Source organism: Excalfactoria chinensis, chromosome 24 (genome assembly GCF_039878825.1).
Source record: "Excalfactoria chinensis isolate bCotChi1 chromosome 24, bCotChi1.hap2, whole genome shotgun sequence".
Taxonomy (NCBI): Eukaryota; Metazoa; Chordata; class Aves; order Galliformes; family Phasianidae; genus Excalfactoria; species Excalfactoria chinensis.
The window spans coordinates 3,676,034-3,698,089 of NC_092848.1; the positions used below are offsets into that span (position 1 = coordinate 3,676,034).

A 22,056-nucleotide genomic window follows, 5' to 3' on the forward strand; every position below is an offset into this window, starting at 1 on the left:
AAAAAAAAAAAAAAAAAAAAAAAAAAGCAAGTTGAAATATATTTTTCTCCAAATATATATATTTATATAATATATAATCTTAGTTAACTCAAGTATATACATTGTATAATAAATAATGCTTATAAAAAGAGAAATTTTCTGAATATAAAATAAAAAAACAATCAACTTCTACAACTTTATACAAAACTTTGGATACAGCAGATTGATGGAAAAAGATCTTCCATTCAGTGCTAGAATACCTGACTACAGTAAAATAATTACAAGGCAATAAATGTTCTATTTTAATATTAAATACCTTTTCTTGATTAAAAACAAAAAGGAACAATGAAACAACAACAACAAAAAAAAAAAGAACAAAAGGGATTTTGTTGACAGTCAGGTACTTGGACTCTTTCCAGACACAGAGTTTTAATATATACGTTAAATAGAATGCAGATCAGATGGCTGATTGCTGAAACGTGGAGGCTTCGTGGAGCTCTCCTGTGGTCTTTGATTTAGAAAACAAATGCTTTCAAATCCGGTGGCTGTTCGTTTCTGCGGAAGAGGGACTGTGGATTTTGGTCTGCTTCACTCCAGACATGGGTTTGAGTATTGCGCTCTCTATACGAGGAGGGGTCTTTCACCCATTTTATTGCTCTTTCAGGAGAACGTGCTTCTCTTTCCCACGGGCAAAGAAATGAACGAGTAGAAAATGCAGCTTTAATGTTTTTAGATATTTTTTTGCAACTTCTCTGTCAAACCACTGGCACGTGAGAGTCGGCACCAGAGCTCTGTTAACGTTATCCTTGCTGTAGAGGAGCCTGCCAGGAAGGGTCAATACACCACGTTAACATGAGCCCCAAACTTGGAGGGATGTGACCAAGGAGCACTGGGAGGTCCAAGAGCACTTGGGTTTCTTTCTGCCATCCTCTGAAGTGTGAGGCCACCGTGCTGGGGCGAGGAGCCCCTGGCCCTGCTCTGGATCAGCCTCCCAGCAGCTGCAGACCTACAACATTTACTTGCAGGTATGGACATCGTAGACTCGTATGCATTCCTGGCAGCTCACGTAGCAGCACCAGTGGAAGATGCAGTGGCACTTCTCCTTCCTTTTTTCAGTCCTGGTGTTGTGGCCCCGTCCGCAGCACAGCAGGTCACAGCCATCAATCCCATGGGAGGTGACATTGCATGTTCTGTCCCTTGTCCCGAAGGAGCCCGTCTCTGGGTTGGGCTCACAAAAATTAGGGGAGTTCTCATAGTAAACCAAATCCCGCTCTGTTGGTGGCTTGAAAAGAGCATATTTAGCCCGAAGAGTTTCTACCCAACCCCGGGATTCCCGGTGCTTCTCCACCACCATCTCGGAAGCGCTGTCGTATTTATCCTTCAGGTAATCACCGATTGCCCGAAAGTCGGGCTGTGCCCACCAGCAAGTCTTGACTTCGCAGCTTCCCGAGAGCCCGTGGCACTTGCACTTCAGGTGCATGTGGTCCAGAATGGTCTGTCCAGGAGAGAAAACACAGTAAATGAGGGATTGTGCTCCTTGCGTTCTCTATCTCAAAAGGTTAACTTGGATCCTAAACTAAACCTTAAGGGCAGATAGTGTTTCTTCTCCTCTTTATTGTTACAATACATACGGAATATTTGAGACTAAATGGTTGTCCAAGCTTAAAATACAGCAATTACCTTCTTTCTCCCGAACCTCCCTTGAAAGATATCATTAATTTATCTAGTAAAGCAGCTATTTGTGTCCCATCCTAGTATGTCTCAGCATACACTGACACAAAATGGGTTAAGAAATGATGTGCTTCTTAATGTTTTTCCTTACTTTAATATTGGAGTGTGATAGTCATTAGACAGGGCTATGTTGCTCAGTCTTTGCATGTGTGAAGTAGTATTGCTTTGTGAATAACTGGACCTATTGGTTAGTTGATGTTTCCATTCGTAATTACATGGAGGAGGCTCGTTGCCCTCTACAGCTGCCTGGAAGGAGGTTTTGTTGGGTAAGGTTGGTCTCTGCTCCAGGTGACAGCAAAAGGACGAGGGGAAATGGCCTCAAGTTGTTTTCATGCTAAATTTTAGGAGAAACTTCTCCAAAAAAGTATTGATGTGTTGGCACAGGCTGCCCAGGGAGGTGGTGGAGTCACCATCCCTGGAAGTGTTAAAGAACTGTGGAGTTGTGATAACTAACAGATACGGCTCAATGGGATGTGTTGGTGGTAGGTGGGTGGTCAGACTGGACAATCTTAGTGGCCTTTTCCACAACCTGAATGATTCTATGATTTACATTCCAAGCCTTTTTCAACTGGATTCAAACATCTGAGCTGAGCTTCGTCTAGAAAGCATAGGCTAATGCATGGAAAAGACCTCCAAGATCCCCAAGCCCAACCCTGCCCACCCCCACCGTGCCCACTGACCACTTCCTTCAGTGCCATGTCCCCGTGGCTCTTGAGCACCTCCAGGGAGTGACTCCACCACCTCCCTGGGCAGCTGTGCCAACAGCCCGCTGCTTTTTCAGGGAAGAAATACTTCCTAATACATCCTGATACGGGCGGTTGTGAGTGGGAGCTTTGGTGGGAGGCATAAACATCTCTGTTGGGGTATATTTCACTGGATATGAGTGGTGGAGAGCTGCTCTAATCATCTGTGTATATATCCACAGAATTTTAGGGGTTGGAATGGACCTCTGGAGCTCCCACAGACCAGGTTCTGTACATCAGAGCCTCGCTGAGGCTGGCGTTCATGAGCTGCCCATGCAGCTCGGTGCCTGTGGAGCACTCACCGTCCTCCCCGCCTCGTTGTTGTGCCTGTTCATGGCCGAGCGCGCGTCAGGACGGTTCTCTCGAGCATCTGCAAACTCCCGGGACACCAACACCCCGAAGTCGGCATCCTCACTGCATCCACCCCATTTCCAGCCTTCTCCTGGAGGCCCTTTGTGGTGGGAGTCACAGCCGCAGATGGTGGACGTGCCCTCAGCGCAGGAGCGGGTCACAGCAAAGGCAACGCCGGCTGATGCGATGGCGTGGACAAACGCAGACTCTCGCGTGGCTGGGAAGGAGCAGAACCATGTGGTTACATGCCAAGTAACGCTTTGTTCCTTCCCAACCTCTTTCAAAATCTCAGTAAGACACAAGGCATTATTTTACTTCTTTTTCTCTGAGCTGACCTTTAAAACACATGGGTGAAAGTGTGACTAGCTGAAGGAAAAAGTTTCCAGAGTCACTAACAGATTACTTGGCCTACTGGGAGGTGTCCCCATTCATGGCAGTGTTGGAAGTAGATGACCTTGAAGGTCTCTTCCAATTCAAACCACTCAAGGATTCTGTAGCTATATTCCATATTTTCTGGTGTGGAAACCCAAAGAGGACGCAGGGACTCAGCCCAAGGAGAGATGAAGTATAGAACTGTAGATTCATAAGGCTGGAAAGACCATTGACATCATCCTCTCCAACCATCATCCCAAGTAGGATCATAGAATTGTCGAACTGTAGAATCATCGGAGTTGGAGGGACCCTTGAAGGTCATCTAGTCCAACTACCCTGCAGTGAACAGGGACACCTACAAGTAACTGCTGTACATTAGGAATGAGGAAAAGGCTTCAGATGATGCAGGGTAGACCATAGCAGTGCAAAGCCTAAGGGCTCGTAATTACAGTTAAATGTGTCTAAACTAAACCAAGTAACTTCACAGAAATGGGTGCTGTTAGCCACTAAATTAACCTTGCAGCTGCTCTTCAATTAGTGATTAATCCCATAGGGAATCAATGCAGGTGAAACTTCAGTGTGATAATCAGACAAAGCTCTAGTCTGTGGCTATTGACATGCTCCAGGTGCACAGTTGCAGTGAGTGGATTTTGATAGGCTCAATGAGAAAATCCCGACAGCAGTGAATGCTGAAGATGGGGATAAATAAGTTGCCCAGTATGGCTGGTTGGATGGGAGTTAGGGGTGAAAGCATGTGTGGGCCTACAGAGATGAAGGTGCAATTGGTTTTCTGAACTGGAATAGGTCCATCACCTCTTCTACCCATGGCCATGACCTTCAGGACCTCCCCTTCTCTTTACAAAATGTTGTGACCCAGAAATGATGGGCAGTTTGGATGCAGCAGCCAAAGTGCCATAATGGGTGGCTCTTCAGCACACCCAAATCAGCATCTGGCATGAAACCGTCAAGACAGATTTTCTTGTCCTACTGCTTCCAGACAAAACATAGAAGATGTTAGAAGCATTAAAACCCAATGCTATATTGGAATGCGGCTCTGTTGAAGTTCTCTTCGACTGTTCTTGGTTGAAATTGCAGAGCGCTTTTTGGAAAAGAAGTACAAAGCTCTTCAGTCCATCAAGACTTGGCCATGGAGAATGAAATGCAGGACATTCCCTGCATCCCTTGTGCAACACAGGTAGGGGTCAGTAGGCTGTATGGAGAATGAATGCAGAGAACTGGGAGGGGCCACCAACAGTCATCGAAGACCATGGCATAGCTTTAGAGAATGGAAAGGGGGATGGCCTTGTACACTCCTGAGCTGGGAAATAAATGGTGGCTTTCCCATCATGAGGCCCTTGAATTTAATGTCACCTCATGCTGGTGCCAGGCTTCTCTCAAAGTGCTTTCCATGTGGATGGGTGGAAGGGTCTGTCTCTCTGGGTGCTGGAATAGCTGAAGGTGAAACTGGACTGCCTTGGATCACTGAACCATGGGACTGTAGAATATCCCAAACCCGAAGGGACCCACAAGGATCAGAGTCCATCTCCTGGCTCAACCCAAACCCAAACCCTATGGCTGTGAGCGGTTCTGTGTTTTTCACTTTCTATAATTCAGATTCTTCTCTCTTTGCCCTCACTGGCTCCAATACCCCAGCAGAGACCCTGCCTCCACCTACTGAGGGAGACACCACTGGGGGCTGTGGGGCCACAGGTTGAAAATCACTGCTCCAACTCCAGTTTTCCAGCCCAACAGAAGCTATTTGGGTGGGCTGTGGTCTACAGCAGATCAAATTAGATGGGCTGGTGAGCTCTCCTGGTCCCAAGCCAGGACAGAAGGGGAGGACACAAGCCCTTCTCCTTGCTGACATGCCATCGTGTTCAATCATGGGGTCGAAGAGCAGTGGGCATGGGATGAAGGGCACGTTTAGTAGGTCTCGCCCTAAGGAGCGCGGTGTTGGCGGGGTTCCTACATATGAGCCCCTCAGCACCCACCCTGCTCCATACCCGACCCCGGCCCATGGCAGCTCCTTGTTTGGGCAGGGAATGAGCTGCCAACACAACCGCATCGCCTGGAAATTCTCCCCTTGGGTCCGGGCAAGGAGCCGGGAGAATTTCCCAGAGATGAAATGAGGGAGCACAGTTCCCAGAATCAGGGGAGGGGCTGGCGAGGGAGGATTAGAGCGATCTTGACAGTGCACCACTGCGACTGTCTCCCAGCCGGGCCCGTTACCTGCTGGGACACTCAATTTGCCATTGTTCCCGCGGTGTCACACTGTATTACCAGCATAATGCAGAATGTTTCCGCCGGCCAGCGTACCCACGGCACAGAGCACTGGCATTCCCCAGGAGCACCTCGTAGCAACGGGGCAATGTTCCCCTGTCCTGCCGTCACCCTCCAATCCCGCCAGCCGGGCTGGGAAATCCCTATTGATGGCTCTCCCCAGCCCCCCGCCACCGGATCAGAATGGCTAAAGGGCGTGTGAATGGTGCAGCAATTTGAAACGACCGCAGTGCTGGGATGGTATCGCTCGCCCTGCCTCACAGTAGGGGAGGAAGCTTAGCTCTTTCTCATCGGTATAAGCTTATTTTTCTCTCTCCCTCTTCTCCTTTCCCTCCCCCTCCCTTTAAGCTGTTGAGTTTATATCAAGACAGCCCCTGATCCCACACACCCCCGTTTAGATGCAAATGACTGCGAGTGTCATGGCTGAGAAAAGCCATGGGTTATCTTGGTGCGGTCTGCCTTTTCACTGCTCGTGTCAGGGGCTTAGCCAAGCACAAGGACCCCAAAGGCAGCCCAGGCCCAGCTGCCTTTCCTGCACCTGGCCCTGCTGCACTGAACTGAGGGGTTGGTGCCACCAAAAATGGGCTGGAGCTGCCCCAGGGCTGAGGAGCATCTTTGGTGGCACCTGGAGAGGGACAATGAACACTGCCCTGAGGAGTCAGGGAGAAGCACCAATCCCTGCTGCTCACGGCATGGAATCGTAGAGTCATTAAGGCTGGATGAGGCCTCCAAGGTCATCAGGTCTGACTGTTCACTTACCGCTGCCAGGTCTAAGTCACAGAAACATAAAGTTTGGGCACGACCTCCGAAATCACTTCAGTCCAACCCCAAGCCATCCCCACCATGTCCACTCGCAGAATCATTACAGCTGGAAAAGACCTCTGAGATCACCAAGTTGATTCCCAGCCCATCACCACCATGGCCATTCATAGAATTATAAAGGTTGGACAAGACCTCCAAGGTCATCAAGTCCAACCATTAACCTCTAAAACACGTCCCTACGTATCTCTTAAATACCCCCATGGATAGGGACTCTATCCAACCTCAACCTCCCCTGGTTCAACTTGAGGCCATTTCTTCTTGTCCTATTGCTTGTTCTTTGGAAGAAGAGATGTGCCCCATCTCACTATGACCTCACTGAGGCTGTTGTAGGGAGCAATAAGCTCTCCCTGAGCCTCCTGTTGGCTCAGCCTTGGCTTTGGTATAGGACTTGGCTGGAAGAGACATCATCTTTACATAAAAGCTGACCTTGTTTTAAGAAGAAAAGGGAGGGAGGAGAGGGGAAAGCAGGTTTTTCCTTCCTCCTTGTCCTAACGCTGCCCCAGACTGCACACCTGCAGAATAAATCACGTCGGAGGATTTGCTTGTAAAAACATGATCTTAGCCCAGATTCTGGGGTTGCGTTGTGTTGGTTTTTCTTTTTTTTTCTTTCTTTCTTTTTTTTTTTTTTTGGTAGAAAAAGAAGACATGCAAAAAAGCAAACCTGTAGAAAGCTACCAGTGGCCCTAGGAAATGAAAGGCTCGCCAGCTACAGCAAAACCCCCACGAGCTGGAATTTCGGGTAGGGCTGTTGGCACATGGATGGAAACCGGGTTGATCTGGGCAGAGCTCTCAGCGGGTCGGTGTTCAGCAGCCCATCAGTGGGTTCATTTCCATTGATAAGTCACTATTTGATCAGCTCTACACCAAATGCGCTCAATGATTTCTCTCTGTCAGAATGAGTTCAGAGCTACGGGTGATATTTTGCTTTGTCAGCTCAGAGTACATGGAGATGTTGAGACATGTCTGCATGTGGGGCTGTGCTCCAGTCCCCACAGCTGAAAGAACCTTAAAATAATCTTCATAAATTCAAAGTTCAGCTTGCTCATTAAGGGGAGAATAGTTCACATCCAAATTTTTAGTGCTTTAATAATGACAGAAGTGGTGGTGAGAGATTTTTTCAGTGCCTGAGTGCTATAATAGTTCTTTCATAATGTGCTTAAAGCTTTTACAGTAGTTTGAAGGAAAGTTAAAACCTTCTGATCTTGTAAGTGTTGACATTTAGGACATGTATTTATTAGGCAACAAGTTGCGGTGTAAAAAGGCTTTGTGACATTTGATTGTAAATGTAGCAGTTATCTCAAAATCATCCTGGCAGTGCACAAAGGAAATGAATCTTATGGTCACTATTAGCACTGAAATGGGATGGGATGCGATGGGATGAGATTGAAAAGGGGGGGATGAGATGAGATGGAATAGGGTGAGATGAGATGAAATGAATGGGATGGGTAAGAAGGAGATGGGATATGTTGGGATGAAATGGGTTAGGATGAGTTGGGATGGGATGGGATGGGATGGTGTATGATGGGATATGATGGAAGTTGTATCTACTATATGATTCTGTTTTATGGGAGGTCTTGGTTTCTGAGCTGGATATCATGTGAGATGTGGAATCTGACACCAAAGTCCTCCAGCAGTCTCGTTTCAGACCACATTTGGCTGCTGTGTTTCAGGTACACCCAACATCTCACTTTTCTCAGTGTAATGCCCAGGCTGTTGGGATTTCCAGCCTTTTTCTGCAAGTTTCCAGAGTACTTGGTTGGTGGATCTAGGAAGATGGGCATTCAGTAGGGAAATTATGAAGAAGAGCAGGAACACGTGTTTGGAAAGCCAAGTGGAGATGAGAGGACTCTGCCTTCCCCCCAGCCCCCTGGCTTTGCTGTTTACCTTTGTCCAGGACAGGTCCAAAGATGGCCAGGCTGTCATCGATGGTGGTGCAGTTCCAGCGGCGCCCTCGGAACTGGTGCTGGCACTCCTGGATGCCCAGCTTCACCCCCTCGGCCACGCTGGGCATGATCTCAATGTAGTTGCGGCAGAAGCGGAGCTGCTTGGGGACGAGGCCAGGGATGGAACCGCAGAGGATGGGCTGGGACCCCAGGGAGCTGTACTGCTGGCCGAGAGCAAGGGACCTGCAAAGGAGAGAGGGCAGCGTGAGGGGTAGGAAATCAGCTGGCACTTGTGCCAAGGTAGGTTCTGGTTGAGTTTTAGGAAGAGCAAAGGCACTGGAATGTGAAACTGGTGGAGTCAACACATCTGGATGTGGTCAAGAACTGTGATTATGGCACTGAGGTCAGTGGGGACGGTGGGGCCGGGCTGGAGTCTGACTTGGGGATCTCACCAGCCTTCATCATTCTATGATTCTATGACTCTATGAATGGGCATAGTGGGGATGGGTTGGTGGTTGGACTTGGTGATCTTGGATGTCTTTTCCAACCTAAACAATTCAATGATTTGATGAATCTGTGATCCTGATACCCAGTTCAAGTGCCATGACCGTACAGGAGCAGCGATAGTTCAGAAGTCTCATCAGCCAGTTCCCAACATCATTTCTCCTGTTGTCAAACAAACAGATGAGTGTCCTCAAAAGAGCAGGGGGAGAAAATACAGCAAATAAGGGCTCGTTTGTCCCCATCCACCCCAAGTACCCAGGCTCAGGGTGCTGCAGCCCTTCTTTGACATCCTGGGTCCCATGGACCGATGACTCCCTGTATAGTTACAGACACAAAGATGGAACAAAACCTGTTCCAAATCTGGATCTGAGATGCCAGGGGCACATCCTGGTGGGCTTTTGTGTGCGTGTGAGAGAGCACGGTGCACGACAGAAGGAGCATGAGTGCCTATGGCAAACACATGGGAAATCCCTTTTTTCTTTCTCTGCTTAATCCCTTAAATCTCTCAGGAGTCCTGACACTGTCTGTCAGGCCAGTGACTCCTTTTGTTCCAATGGCCCAGAGTTAGGATCCAGCTGACCTCCATGGCTCCCATTGGCCAGGGACGAGGTTTAGGAGCCCTGGAAGGAAATGGTCTTGTGCAGACCAAATGGCATCATTCTTCCTACATCCTTCCCCTTTTTTCTCCTCCCTTCCCATCCTTCCCCCTCTTTTTTCCTGTTTTCTGCTTTTCTCCTCTTCTTTCCCCTCTTTTCTCCTCTTTTCTTTCCTCCCCATTCCTCCTCTTTTTTTTTCCTCCTTGTTTTGCCTTCTTTTCCCCTGTTTTCCACACTTTCCCCCAATTTTCCAAACAAACTCATCTTCTATTTTGGCCAAAGTTTGGAAAAATCCATGATATCGAGAGAAATTTGACCTAAGGGTATTTGAAAGGAACAGGGTTTGGCCAGTTTGGAGCTGCGCTAACGCATATTATGTCAAGTAGAACATGAATATTTTTAATTCTCATAATTTGCTGACAACAGCCCTTTGTGAACACAAATTTTTGGGTTTGTCTAGAGATCAAGAGCAGCACGAGGGATATTTTTGCAAGTAAAAACATGCCATATATATGCACATATGAGCTTGAGAAACGCCAGGTCTCGACTGAATAGGCAGAAAGACAACAAAATTAGAATACACAATAATGCAGTTTGCTAGTGAGCTGCCTAATATAAGTGAATCTCATGCCTTTGCTCATAAATCACTCACTATTTAATCTTTGCTGGACGTGACTTGAGTTTTGATCTTTTCTGTAGAGCGTCCAGGAACCTTTTCTTAAACCCTTACAAATGCAAATGTTCACCCAGATTCACTCCCAACACTGTGGTTGGGTATAAGCAGGGAAAGAACCATCTGAGAGCTCTCCCACAGGGACAGCTCAGGGTGCTCCAATCCCTCTTAGTCCCCAGAGCTGCGGCCTTCTGGGAAGTCCTGCAGTGATGCAGGGACAGCCCAATCAACACTGGTTGAACCTGAACTGCTGCACTGCTAAATTCTCTCATTTTCACATCTGTTGGGAAGGGGAGAAGGAAATGTCCTTCCAAAGCTCTGCATCAAACAGGTCCAGAGCACTCAACACTGGGTGGTTGACCTCAGCTTCAACATCAACTCCAGGGTTGTCCAACCTCACAGGAGAGGAGAAGACCTGAGGTCCACATCTTCATGGGTCCATGTCCAAGGGTACACCAGCCAGTTTCCTAAGGACTGAACAAGTCCTGTGACAGAACACTACCCTACTGCTAGTAGGGTGGTGGGTCTGAAAATGCTGGGTTGACCCAGACAGTGTAGCAGGGAAAAAAATTAGTATATCTATAGAAGGCAGATTTATGTGCTAAAATGGGTCAATTCAGGCAATGTGGACAAAGTACCAGTAGTGAATGGATAACAGAGGAGGCAAGAAGAGGCTGATTTGCTTGGAGTATTTAATCCCAGGGAGACATGGGTAATAAGAATGGCAGTGGATGTAGAAGATGACAAGAAGGGAAATCTAAAGAAGGAACAACCAGGATGGCTGGATGTTGGATGGGTTCCACAGAGATGTAAACTCTGGTGTCTGTGGACAATGTCCTGGTTACAGAACCCTAATTCTGGGGCAGGACCATCTCATTCTGCCGTTGCTCCTGAGTACACAGCCCACAATGGTCCAAGCACTGCCAGACAATAACTATACTTATTGCTCATCTGACACTTCACAAGTAATGCTCCCTTCCATCACACATGCTGGCCATTAGATAATCTGTGGGGACAGCAAATAGCACAGTGTGACAATGGTGCCATCTGATGTCATGGTGGAACTGAAGGACTTGCCTTAGTGGACATGGTGGGATGGACTGGGGTTGGAATTGGTGATCTTGGATATCTTCTGCAACCTTAATGTTCTTTGATTCTGTGCCTGGTCTGTATCCAGTCAGTGGTTGCTCTCAATATCTACAAAGCACATCACTTACTGGCCTATCCCAGTATGGACTCAGCACATCAAGGATAATTACTGTCCCCTCTTCTTGGTGTTGGTGACACCGGACCAGAAAGTCTGTCCTCTAGTGGGCAGTGCCCAATAGATGTGATTGTGATGATCAGACTGAGAGCATGTGGTGCAGCAGGAGAGCATGAGAGAACTGGGCTGGGGCTGTCTAAAAGCTGCGTACAACTCCATGTGATGAAGTTGTAGATTTGATGGAGCCAAGCTCGTGGAAGTTCAATTGACATTAGGAAAAAATTCTGTTTGCTGGAAGGTGTGTCCCTGGGCCAGGTTGCCATAAAAATGGAGGTCTCCATCATGGGTTGTAGGGTTCAGTTAAACACCATTGCTTGGGATGGTGCAGGGATGGCACTGCCCCAGGGGCAGATTGGCTTTAGAACCCAAAGGTCCCTTCCCATTGGCACAGTTGCTGGGAGGATTGTAGAGGCAGCAAATCCCCATAACCCAACAGCTGTATGAAGGCACAGGGTGATGAATACCTCTAAAATAATTCCATCAGGGTCTTGCTGTTGTCCATCCTAAGGATGGTTTTGTATTCCTGTTGCTATCATTGAGTTCTGGCCAAGTGTGTGCTGTCTTATCCAGTCAAGAGCACATGAAGCCGCAGAAAATAGAGTGTTTTAAGCCTCCTCCTTGTTGTAAATCGGATGTTAAACATGGAGAGGGGACAAAAGAGCAATAGCAGTGAGCTGAGGCAGTGGCTTATGTTGACAGTTTGATTGGTCTATTGGAAAGACTTCTGAGAGATTATTGAGTTGAAGTGAGGAGAGCGGTGAGATTAAGACTTTCTGTGCAGCAGAAGAGGGCGAGACAATGGCTGGTGAGTGGGAATTCAGAGCAGCAAAAGGCAAAGCACGAGTGTAGAAGAAAAAGACAGATGTCCAACACTTACTGCAGATTCTCTAACGCTGGATGTCCTCAAATCCACTCAGTGCTTTTCTATTTGAGCCAATGCAAATGAATTTCTCACCCGCAGGGTAAAAGGACCGAATGCAGTGGGTTTTTTTGGGGTTAAAAGTCAGCTTAGTAATTGGAAACAATATGATAACTACAGACCACGAATGAACCTCAGTGCCCTTAGTGCAGGGGATGGAGAAAGGATGCTGTGTTCCCAAAATGACCTTGCTGGAAATCCTCCCAATGCATGCTTGCTGGTACGAGAGGCTGAAGTGTTTCTCTTAAATTCAGACTGAGGAAAGTTCATTTGTTCCTTGTTTTTTGCCCAGTAGTTCTTCTAGACAGAAAAATATGTATTCCTGGACACTGGGATGCCATAAGGAGAGTGGAAAATGTGGAGCAAATTGTCAAGTGGAAAAGCACGAAATACCAAGGTGGGAAGAAGGTGGTCTCCTCAGAGAGATGTGTTTCCTAATTATATCATCATTAAGGTTGGAAAAGATCTCCAAGATCATCAGTTCCAACCATCAACTCATCCCCACCAGGCCCACTCATAGAATCACAGAATCATAGAACATTAAGGTTGGAACACTAAGATAATTTATTCCAACCATGCTAATGATAAACATGACTCTCAGAATAAAGTATATAGATGTAATTCCTTTCTTATTCTCCTTTTATGTCCCATATTGGACATTCTTGAAAATACTGTGTCATTCCATCAATGCTACCCACGTTCCTAAGGTTTCTGAATAGGTACTATTGCAGATTTCTCTAGGTTAACTGACATTTATGTTTGGGAATGCTTTCTGCTCACCCTCATAGCACTCCACGGAGAAGGTGGCCTAGGGTCTACCCATTGGGTGGCCTTGAACATGATCAGCATTGCATCTTGCAAACTTGGAATAGAACTGGAACACCAGATTCAATAGTTACTTTTGGAAAACAGCAGCATAGAATGTAGAAGATTATGGAGAAAATCCTCTTCAAGAATTGTCCAAACACATCACAGACAAGAATATGTCTGGGAACTGCCAATGTGGATTTATCAATGGCAAATTCAAAAGAATATCCTCATCAGACTGAGAAATGGTATGGGAGCGATGGGTTGATGGTTGGACTGGATGGTCTTGATGATCTTCCCAACCATTCCATGATTTCATGTGCTGGTGGGGACTGCCTGAGGCTCAGAAAAAGCCAAGAAAAGTCCTATTTCTGGGTTGAGATGGTCCATACAGCTGGACACGTTGGGCTCTGACTCAATAGAATGCACCTTTGCATCATGCTGTATTGTGGTGGGCAAGAAATCCATTACGGACATCTCCATTTCTGCTAGTCACTCAGGCTTCCTTTGTTACAAACAGAAAATTATTCACTTTTAGAACATGATCCACTGACCCACTTTACCTGTTTGCTTCTGGATGAGATTCTCTGGAGCACAGTCTGGACATGCAGTCAGACACCTGGCTTTAAGCTGTGCCTACACATGGCTTTTACTCACTTCTGATTTACACAAATGTTGTCCACAAACCATGAAGAGTGGTTTGAAGCCAAAGAGGCATTTCTCACACAGGCTAGCACAGGAAAATGTACCTTACCCATAGAGCCAGAACCCTACCCACTATTTACAAAGCTTTTCAGAAAAGCTGTTTTGGAATCCTTGAATGGTGTGGACTGTACGATGCGTTTCTCATTGCTCAGGAAGAATTTGACTATGACACCATGGATGGAGATGAAGGAGTCCATCCACTGAGTGTTCAGCTCTGCCTTTATGCAATTCTGTGTGGGCAGGAGAGTGATAGTGATAACCCAACTGAACAGGGTATCAGACAACCCACTCTATCTAACCCTGATTTGGGCAGGAGGGTTGTGCTTACCACTGTCTCCCATTTCTCCTCTCTCCTCTCCATATTCCCCCCAGTCTGGAACTGTCCATACAGAGATGGGGATTGTTGAGGCCAAATTTCACAAAGTCATGAGGCTGAGCCAAAATTGAACTTAGTCTTCCCCATAAAATCATAGAACTGTAGAATCATGAAGTCTGGAAAAGACCTCCAAGATCACCAAGTCCAACCCTGACCCATCCCCACCATGCCCACTAACCCAGTGCTGCAACTCCATGGCTTCTGAACACCTCCATGGATGGTGACTCTACACCACCCTGGGCAGCCTGTGCCAATGCCTGACCACTCTTTTGGAGAAGCTTTTCCCAACATTCAGCAAACACACTTTTCTGCTTTTATCACCTGACATTACCTGTCAGGAATCCTATCTTCTTATTGAGGGAATATCTCATTCCACAGTTGTCTTCCCTTTTCACACACTTCACTCATCCACATTCAGTCCACATTCCAGTCCCTGGAATTGCCTCCTTTGAAGCAACAACCTTATCCTTTGCTACTGTCAGCCCTCCTTGCAGTCTCCATATTGTCTACTACCTTGAAGCCAGTCTCTTTCTGCATGACCCTGACCTCCATATCTGTTGTTCTCAGTGTTCCAGGAATTCTCATTTCCACCAAGGAATCAGGGGCAGGACCTGCGTGCATGGACATGGTGCATCATCCAGCTGGAATGTAGGGTCTCAAGTGATCTTGTGTGAGCAATCCCTCCTCTATCCTGGGCAGGGAATTTGGGCAGGTGGTGATATAACAGCCCATGAGCTTGCTCAGAGTGCAGGGATCAGGGTCAGACCTGAGCCCTCCGCTGTGCCAACATTCCTTCTAATGTCAGAAGCCTTTGCTGTAGGACTCACCACAACAAAGGGCTTCAAAACAGAGCAAGAAGATCCCTCCAGATTCCTATAATTTCCTCTTGTCTGAGCATGGCGTGAAGCAGACGAATCTGCTGTTGCATCCCTGGCATTATCTCTGCTGACTGCCCTGTGGATTAGTGTTGCTGCAGCAACAGCACTTTTGTGAGATGAGCCCATTTCGGGAGAGCTGCTCCACTTTGGGTGACTCAGGGCTCTGTCATGGACTTGAAAGTGATTTGGCATCTGCCTCCACCTCTTTGTTTTGGCATCTCCCAAGGTTCGTCTCTGAGTTATTTGCTAGCCAGGAGGGTTGGAGTTGGGGGCAGGGCTGGGAGTTGGACTCTGCTTCTCTTCCTAACGATGCAGCCTGAATAAAGTTGCTGACGAGGATGCGTGTCCAGGCACTGGGCTCCTTTATGCCCTGTGTATCAGATGTAAATGTTATGTTCAGCAATGCCTGCTCAAAGCCATGTCACTCTCCATTTAGAAAACACAATCAAGTGATTCGCCATGGGAGAGAATGTATTCTGCAGGGGCCGCGATAATATGATTCACCCACAAATTTGCATAAATGCATATGATTTGCATATGCAAATCGGGGCTTCCAGGCTGTGACCGTAATAAACACAGCAGTATTTTCAGCACTGCAGAGAGAGATACTGAAATTCATCTGAGATGCTCTCCCTCTCCATGGCTGGGTGCTGGTAGGGCCCTCCGGTTGGGTGATGCTTTTAAGAGCCCTTGGCAGTGGTGAACCATTAAGGGTTAAGTGCCTGATGTCTGGAAATCACCCACTGCGAGGCACTGAAGCTATCAAAAAGCATTTACCGAATGCATGGATGCTATAAGAACATCGATTTTAATGCTGCGGATTGGAATGACCGCATCCACCCAACTGTCCCACAGTTTGGGGTGTGGTTTGGAATGGATGTTGTTGAGAATAAGACACCAAACTCTGTCACGTCTGGATGAACTGGATCTTAAAGTGTCTAATGTCAGATGTACCAGGGAAAAGAAAAGAGCTGAATCTTTTGGAAACAAAATCTACTACTGGTGATGGTGGTTTATGGTGCTGAAATGTCAAGCTTCATCCTGATAATCTCACTGGCAAGCTTGGGTTCTTCTACCCTGAGCAACAAGCTTCTTAGGCACACTCCATCACCATTCAAGATCTGTTTTACACTCACTGTATTACACACTGAATTTCCGCAAGCTAAAAATACAAGGTAAATATTGTCTCCTTATCTGAAGCAACTCAGCACTTCTGGTTGCTTGTTCCTGTTGGCTTGTCCCTAGGATTTTCTCATTTTGTATTCCATCTTTGGATAACATAATGATCAGACTGCAAACAGACCTTGGGATCTCCTCTTTCATTGCCCATCAACCAACGTGTCCATAGAAATCTGACCAAGTGACTGAGCAGCAAGCTGCAGAGCTTACAGATGTTGATTGATTCTACACGTCAGTCACTGAGCACCAACTGCAGAGAACTGTTCATAATAGAATCATAGAATCATATAACCATTATGGTTGGAAAAGACCTCCAAGATCACCAAATCCAACCATCCACCTACCACCAATACTGCTGACTAAACCATGTCCAAGTAATGTCCACCTCTAAGATAGCTGTGATTAAATACCTAATCTATTTCAACTCTGTGAAGATTAGGAGTTCTTAACCTGGAAAATTCTATCCATTCTTAACAGGCTGATTATTGCCCAGAAAATCTACTCTGAAATGTCTTTAGAATCACTGGGGATCTGCCATGCTTTCTGGCTATTAGTGGGTATATTGAGCTCAATTGAGTTTAAAGCATATTGGGAAACTGGGTGGAGTTACAGGGACTTTCTATTAGGTGGTACAATATGAACTGCCAGGTAGAACTGGGATGTTGGCTTATTAATCATAATCCTGGAGCCTGATATTACTCAAAGAGAAGGCTGTGAATGGTGAGGATGGGTTGGGGTTGAACTTGGTGATCACAGTGGTCTTTCCAGTCTTAATGTTCTATGATTCTAAGCAGGAATCATAACCAAAACCAGGCAGAACTGGACACCAAAGATACAAATCCATAACCAACAGACCATAAAACAATGGGTGCTTGTTAAGAATGTAGCTTTACAACTTTGAGCCAGGCCACAATAAAAGTAATAAAATAAAAGTAATTATTACAATGCAGTTAAGTACATTAGTATGAGTGATACAGTGGGGGATACCACAAAACAATGCCAGATCTATCTTGGTCTTACACCTTGGTATAAGATTTCAAATGCTGAGTGATGGCATGGGACCACCATTCATGTAAAGACTTAGTGTAGCACACAACTCATTAAACATAAATCCCGTGTATTTGAATAAAACTTATTAATCTGTTCATTACCAAAGTCAATGAGCTCAGAGTAACAATCAATCAAATATATGATTGGAAATCTAACCAAGAACATAAAAGCAACAACCAAACTGCTGAAATCATCATCAGTCAAGGGAAAGAAATCAAGTGGAAAACAGGGAAAAGGGAATGGCATAGTTGAGGTACGGAGTATCTATGGTAGATACAGGAGAAATGGATGGTTATGAGACATAGAAATGGAATAGGGACAAGAAATTGGGTTTATCATCGACTATTACTGACTCCTTCTGTTCTAAACTTGAGAGATCTATTTATTGGAAAAATTGCCAGTGCCTCACCCAGTGTGATGCTCAGTGGCTCAGAGAAAGGATTTCTCACTCAGAAATAGAAGGTTCAAGTACTGAAAAGTGCCAGTGAGACTTAATTACGTTACTTGATTGTAAGATTCATTAAAACCAGAAAGGTTCAGAGAACTGAAAAAAGACAAGTTAGCAAATCAGGAAACCCATCTTCATGAAAGAAAGGAAAGAGTTTAGTTCCTTTATCATGGAAAATGTGCTGAGTTCTTTCTTCTGAAGTGGCAAATGAACTGTCCCAACTATCCATTAACCTGAAAAATTCAAGGAAACAACCTGAAATAATACAGCCTGACACCCCATATCTGACATTTCTTATTACACCCATATTGCTGTAATATTATCTCAAAACTTGAATAATACTAAACCACATCTATTTGTAGATACAAAATAAACCTTAGACCAAACTAGCAAAATAAAATAAAATAGAAATAGTAATAATAATAATAATAATAATAACAGAATTACATCTACCAGCAGAAGGCTAAAATTAAGGTATTAATCTTTGGGTAATTTAAGGAACTTAGGCTGTAACTGTTTATATTGGATATGTGAATTATACAGCCAAATCCTTCCCATTTCAGACCCCTTAGGAAAATCACAGGTGATGAATGAGGTTATGGACACATGCAGGGGCTGATCCACATCAGATTTACCTCAACCCTGAAACAGCCCCTGGAAAACAGGTGTTTAGATGGTATAAATGGTTTGGCTCTGTCTACAGGCAGAGAGGTCAGATCACAGAGTCATGGAGTTGATTGAGTTGGGAGGGATCTTTAAAGGTCATTAGGTCTGTTATCATCCTTTCCAAGATCAGACTTGAGGTAGATCAGTTTGGTCTACTTTATATCGAGGCAGCATCTTTCCATCAGCAGCAATTCTTTGGTGATTTGCATCCATCTGGATCATACCTCCCTGAGAGGTAAAAAATCCCTTTGCAATTCTTTCAACGTTGTATTTTCAGAAGTGATTTATAATTCTTTAGAGCTACGTTGGTCACAATTTCCATTTCCAGCTCTGTTTAGAGCCATTTTCTTTAGGAAACTGAGAGTAAAAGTGTGCTTACAGAATGAACGCCAACCCACTGCATTTCAAACCAGGCTCAGTATGAGCCACAGGCTGCTGCTGGACCCTCTGTATCCTCTTGGCCAGAGTTAATGAGCCCCTGGTACCCCTGAAGCCACCCCTGAATTTCCCATGCTGTTGCATAGGTTCCCTTAGGCAGGCACTTATCTTTATCAAATAGCTGTTTTTAATGAAGGATTCAAATGGAAAGCAATCATCTTGCAATTAAAGGCAAGCGAGACGCTGAAAGCAAAAGAAAACAAGTCACATGTCACCTCAAACTGCACCTACGTCTTAATGGTTTTCACTTAAGTGCTTTTCCTTAAGGAGGAAGTTTCAGTGGGATGAGTGAGGGCATGTCATTAAATTTCTATCTGCCTCTTCCTAAGGGCCCAGTGCCACTGGGAGCCCCAGAGAGCTGCCAAAGCCTCCAGACTCTTTTGATAAGGATAGAATTAAATCTGATAACCTATGATGGGAAAATCCATTCTTCCCCCTGCTTAGTGATGAACAAATATGGGGCAGGTATACGTGTTATGTGAGTTGCAGTTATGGGCAGTGGTCTATTGCATGTTATTGACACGGTGTCCTGGGGAGCCACGAGAGGACTGGGGCTGAGTTTTTTGCCTCCTGCTTTCACCTGTGGCTCTGGATGTGGCCCCTTTCTCCAGGATAGACCCCTGCCAGAGGTCTTCAAGCATCCTTGCCTCATTCAAAGGTGGATAACGCTGATGGAAGAGGTGGGCATTCAGTGTTACTTACTGGAGTTGTCTTCTTAGGCCTCTAAGAGCTCCTAAGAGGCACCTAAAAGATCTGTTGGTGTGACCCAAGGCTCTGCATGCCAACTATGACCTTGCTGCACACTTTTCTTTCATCTGAAGGGACAGGAAGGGCAGCAGTTCTGTGTCTCCACAGCCTCTTCACTTCCCTCCATCTCCTCCATCTTTCCTTTAGAAATAGCAGTGCAGGCAGCATAATTGTTAGACATATATCTGAGGAAGCGTATCCCCTGTTCATTGCAGGGGAGTTGGACTAGATGACCTTCAAGGGTCCCTTCCAACTCAAACAGTCATATGACTCCATGCTCACTCCCACAGGTAGCATATAGACAATTTTTCCCTTATCTGCCCCATTTGTTCTTTTCCACTTCTGTATTATTAGGGTCAGGTGTAGAAGAGTTGGCCCGATGGCCAAATTGCACAAATAGCTCCATCTATCTCATATCCCACCCAACCTGGATGGGTGTAGGAGCCCAGTGCAGGGCACAGAGCTGATGCTGTGCTCCATCTTTGCTTCCACCCCATGTCTTGGGCTGTGAACAAACCGGGGTTCACCACCAAAAGCTGCCTGAAGACCAATGGATTGGGAACACCACATATCATGGGACCCATCCCCTGCCCTTTGGCCCTCTGTGGATCTCTCACTTTAGTGCAGTAGAGATGCTCTGGCACTTTGGATAAAGCCTTAATTAAGGGGAAAACAAAAAGCCAGATGCCAATGTATGTAACAAAACAGCACGGATATCTTGTTTGATCCAATCCTTTTCCATGGACTCTCCTTGCCCCTTCTATTTCTGTCCACCTTATGTGTCCTGTGCATTGTTCATTTTAGTCTGAACTTCAGGGATTGGAAGCAAGGCAAGGACATGGGGCAGGCACCTTTCTGCACCATCTTCTCCTGAAAACAGGGGGAGGCATTTTGCTACCGGGGATATTTTCATAGGAAAAATCAGACCTTTTTGTCCAGGAGATTTGGGTTCCTCACTCAGAGAATCCCGTTGCCCCACGCGGTTCTGGGGCGTTTCATTCTTTGGGAAAACATGCTGTGATTTAGCCATTTCATGAACCTGCAGAGCTGTTAAATGCTTCCTGAGCGTTCTCATTGTATTCTTGGTCTTTCTCTTTGGGAACTGCGTATTTTCATTCTCAATAAGCAGATTATTTTAAACATCAGCTTTCCGTCCGCATCCCTAAATACTCCCGGACATGGCAGTCCATTTCCAAGTTCACTCCCACCTACTTCTTGCCATCTCCATGTTGGCACTGAAACGACCTCCTTCAGGAATTTATATATAAAAAAAGGACTTTTCTGGAAAATGATGGAAATAACCCAATGATCTCCATAGCACCAATTCCAACCTCTCCTTCTTTGCTCTGTGGATCATTAGGTCTAAAGCCCCCACTTGGCACACACAGAAACTTAATGAGATATATTCCAATGAGAAAATCCTACATGATAAAGAGGGAAATTAACTGATATATTCTGTTACGCAATTGCTTGCTTAAAGGACCTCAAATGTTTTATTCTCTGTTTCTTTTCTGTTTTTAACTGCTTCCTTTTGCAAATGTGTTTATTCATATCGTTATTTTTTATTTTTAAAATAAGTGACTCAGGTTATTTATTACAAGATACAACCTATTCTTTTATTGTGACCATTGTTAGTGCCAAAAAAATAAGTGACATTTCCGTAATTAGAAAGAACAAAACCCATCTTGGAGGAATTCTGCTAACGAACATTTTCTCAGGTGCCATTTGCGTTCTCAGATCATTTGCTGGACTAAATTCACAGAACGGAATGCAACAAAAGAAGAGAAAGAAGTCCAAAAAACTGCAGTGGCCAAAAAGAAAATAGAATTAATGTATTTTTTTCACCCCCCCCCCCCCACCCTTTTTTGAAGGATTATTGGAAAGGAAGGAAACAGCTGCTAAACAGCCACGCAACAGCCAGGATTCCTATTGCACAAGAAAATAAAAGCACATCCTTCAACATCTCAAACAAATGCCTATCGCTACAGTGACGAAAATGGAGAAATTAAGAGTGGTGGGGAAGACTCCATTTGCGCAAGGGGAAATGTAGGCATTACCCTTTCAAAATCACCCCCAAACTTTTCATTAATTACCAGGAGAATCCGGAGAAATTAAGCTTAGAATTGAACATGCAATCACGGCCAGCTCGGGGTGAAAAGAAACATGCATGCACACACAGATCCCATAGCTGATAATTAATTAATTCATTAATCAATCATAGAGAGAGGGAAAAGGGGGGAAGGAATCTTACCACCAAATGGGGTAACCCGCTAAGACCTTTGTGCCATTGAAGAGAAAAGACAAAATTAATCCAAGCAGGTGGTAATCCATCAGTCCACGCTGGTGCAAGGGGAAAAATCGCCGCGAAGTTTTCAGCAAAACATTAAGTGTCAGAATGAAGAACAGCCCCCCTTCCAGAAAAAAAAAAAAAAAAAAAAAAAAAAAAAAGAAAAAAAAATTAAAAAAAAAAAAAAAAAAAGAAAAAAAAACAAAACCAAAAAAGAGTGAAACAAAGTCCCTTGAAGTGCGGATGACTTTGTGGCTTGTCAGAAACACACCTCTCCAAGCCTCTTCCCCGTAGATCATCCCAAAGCGTCTATTAAAAAGTGCAGGGCTCGGGGATGTCAGCCGGCAGCCAATCAGAC

General features: G+C 45.4%; 1 protein-coding gene across 1 annotated transcript; it reads right to left on the reverse strand.

Annotated features, from left to right (window-relative positions):
- Positions 1–324: 324 nt before the first annotated feature.
- WNT3 (Wnt family member 3) lies at positions 325–21,806 on the reverse strand. The gene is made up of 4 exons (XM_072356613.1): positions 21,663–21,806; positions 8,163–8,404; positions 2,756–3,021; positions 325–1,474 (listed from the first exon to the last, which is right to left on the reverse strand). The coding sequence occupies exons 1-4, from the start codon at positions 21,740–21,742 to the stop codon at positions 995–997; spliced, it is 1,068 nt and encodes a 355-aa protein (XP_072212714.1). The 5' UTR covers positions 21,743–21,806; the 3' UTR covers positions 325–994.
- Positions 21,807–22,056: the final 250 nt, after the last annotated feature.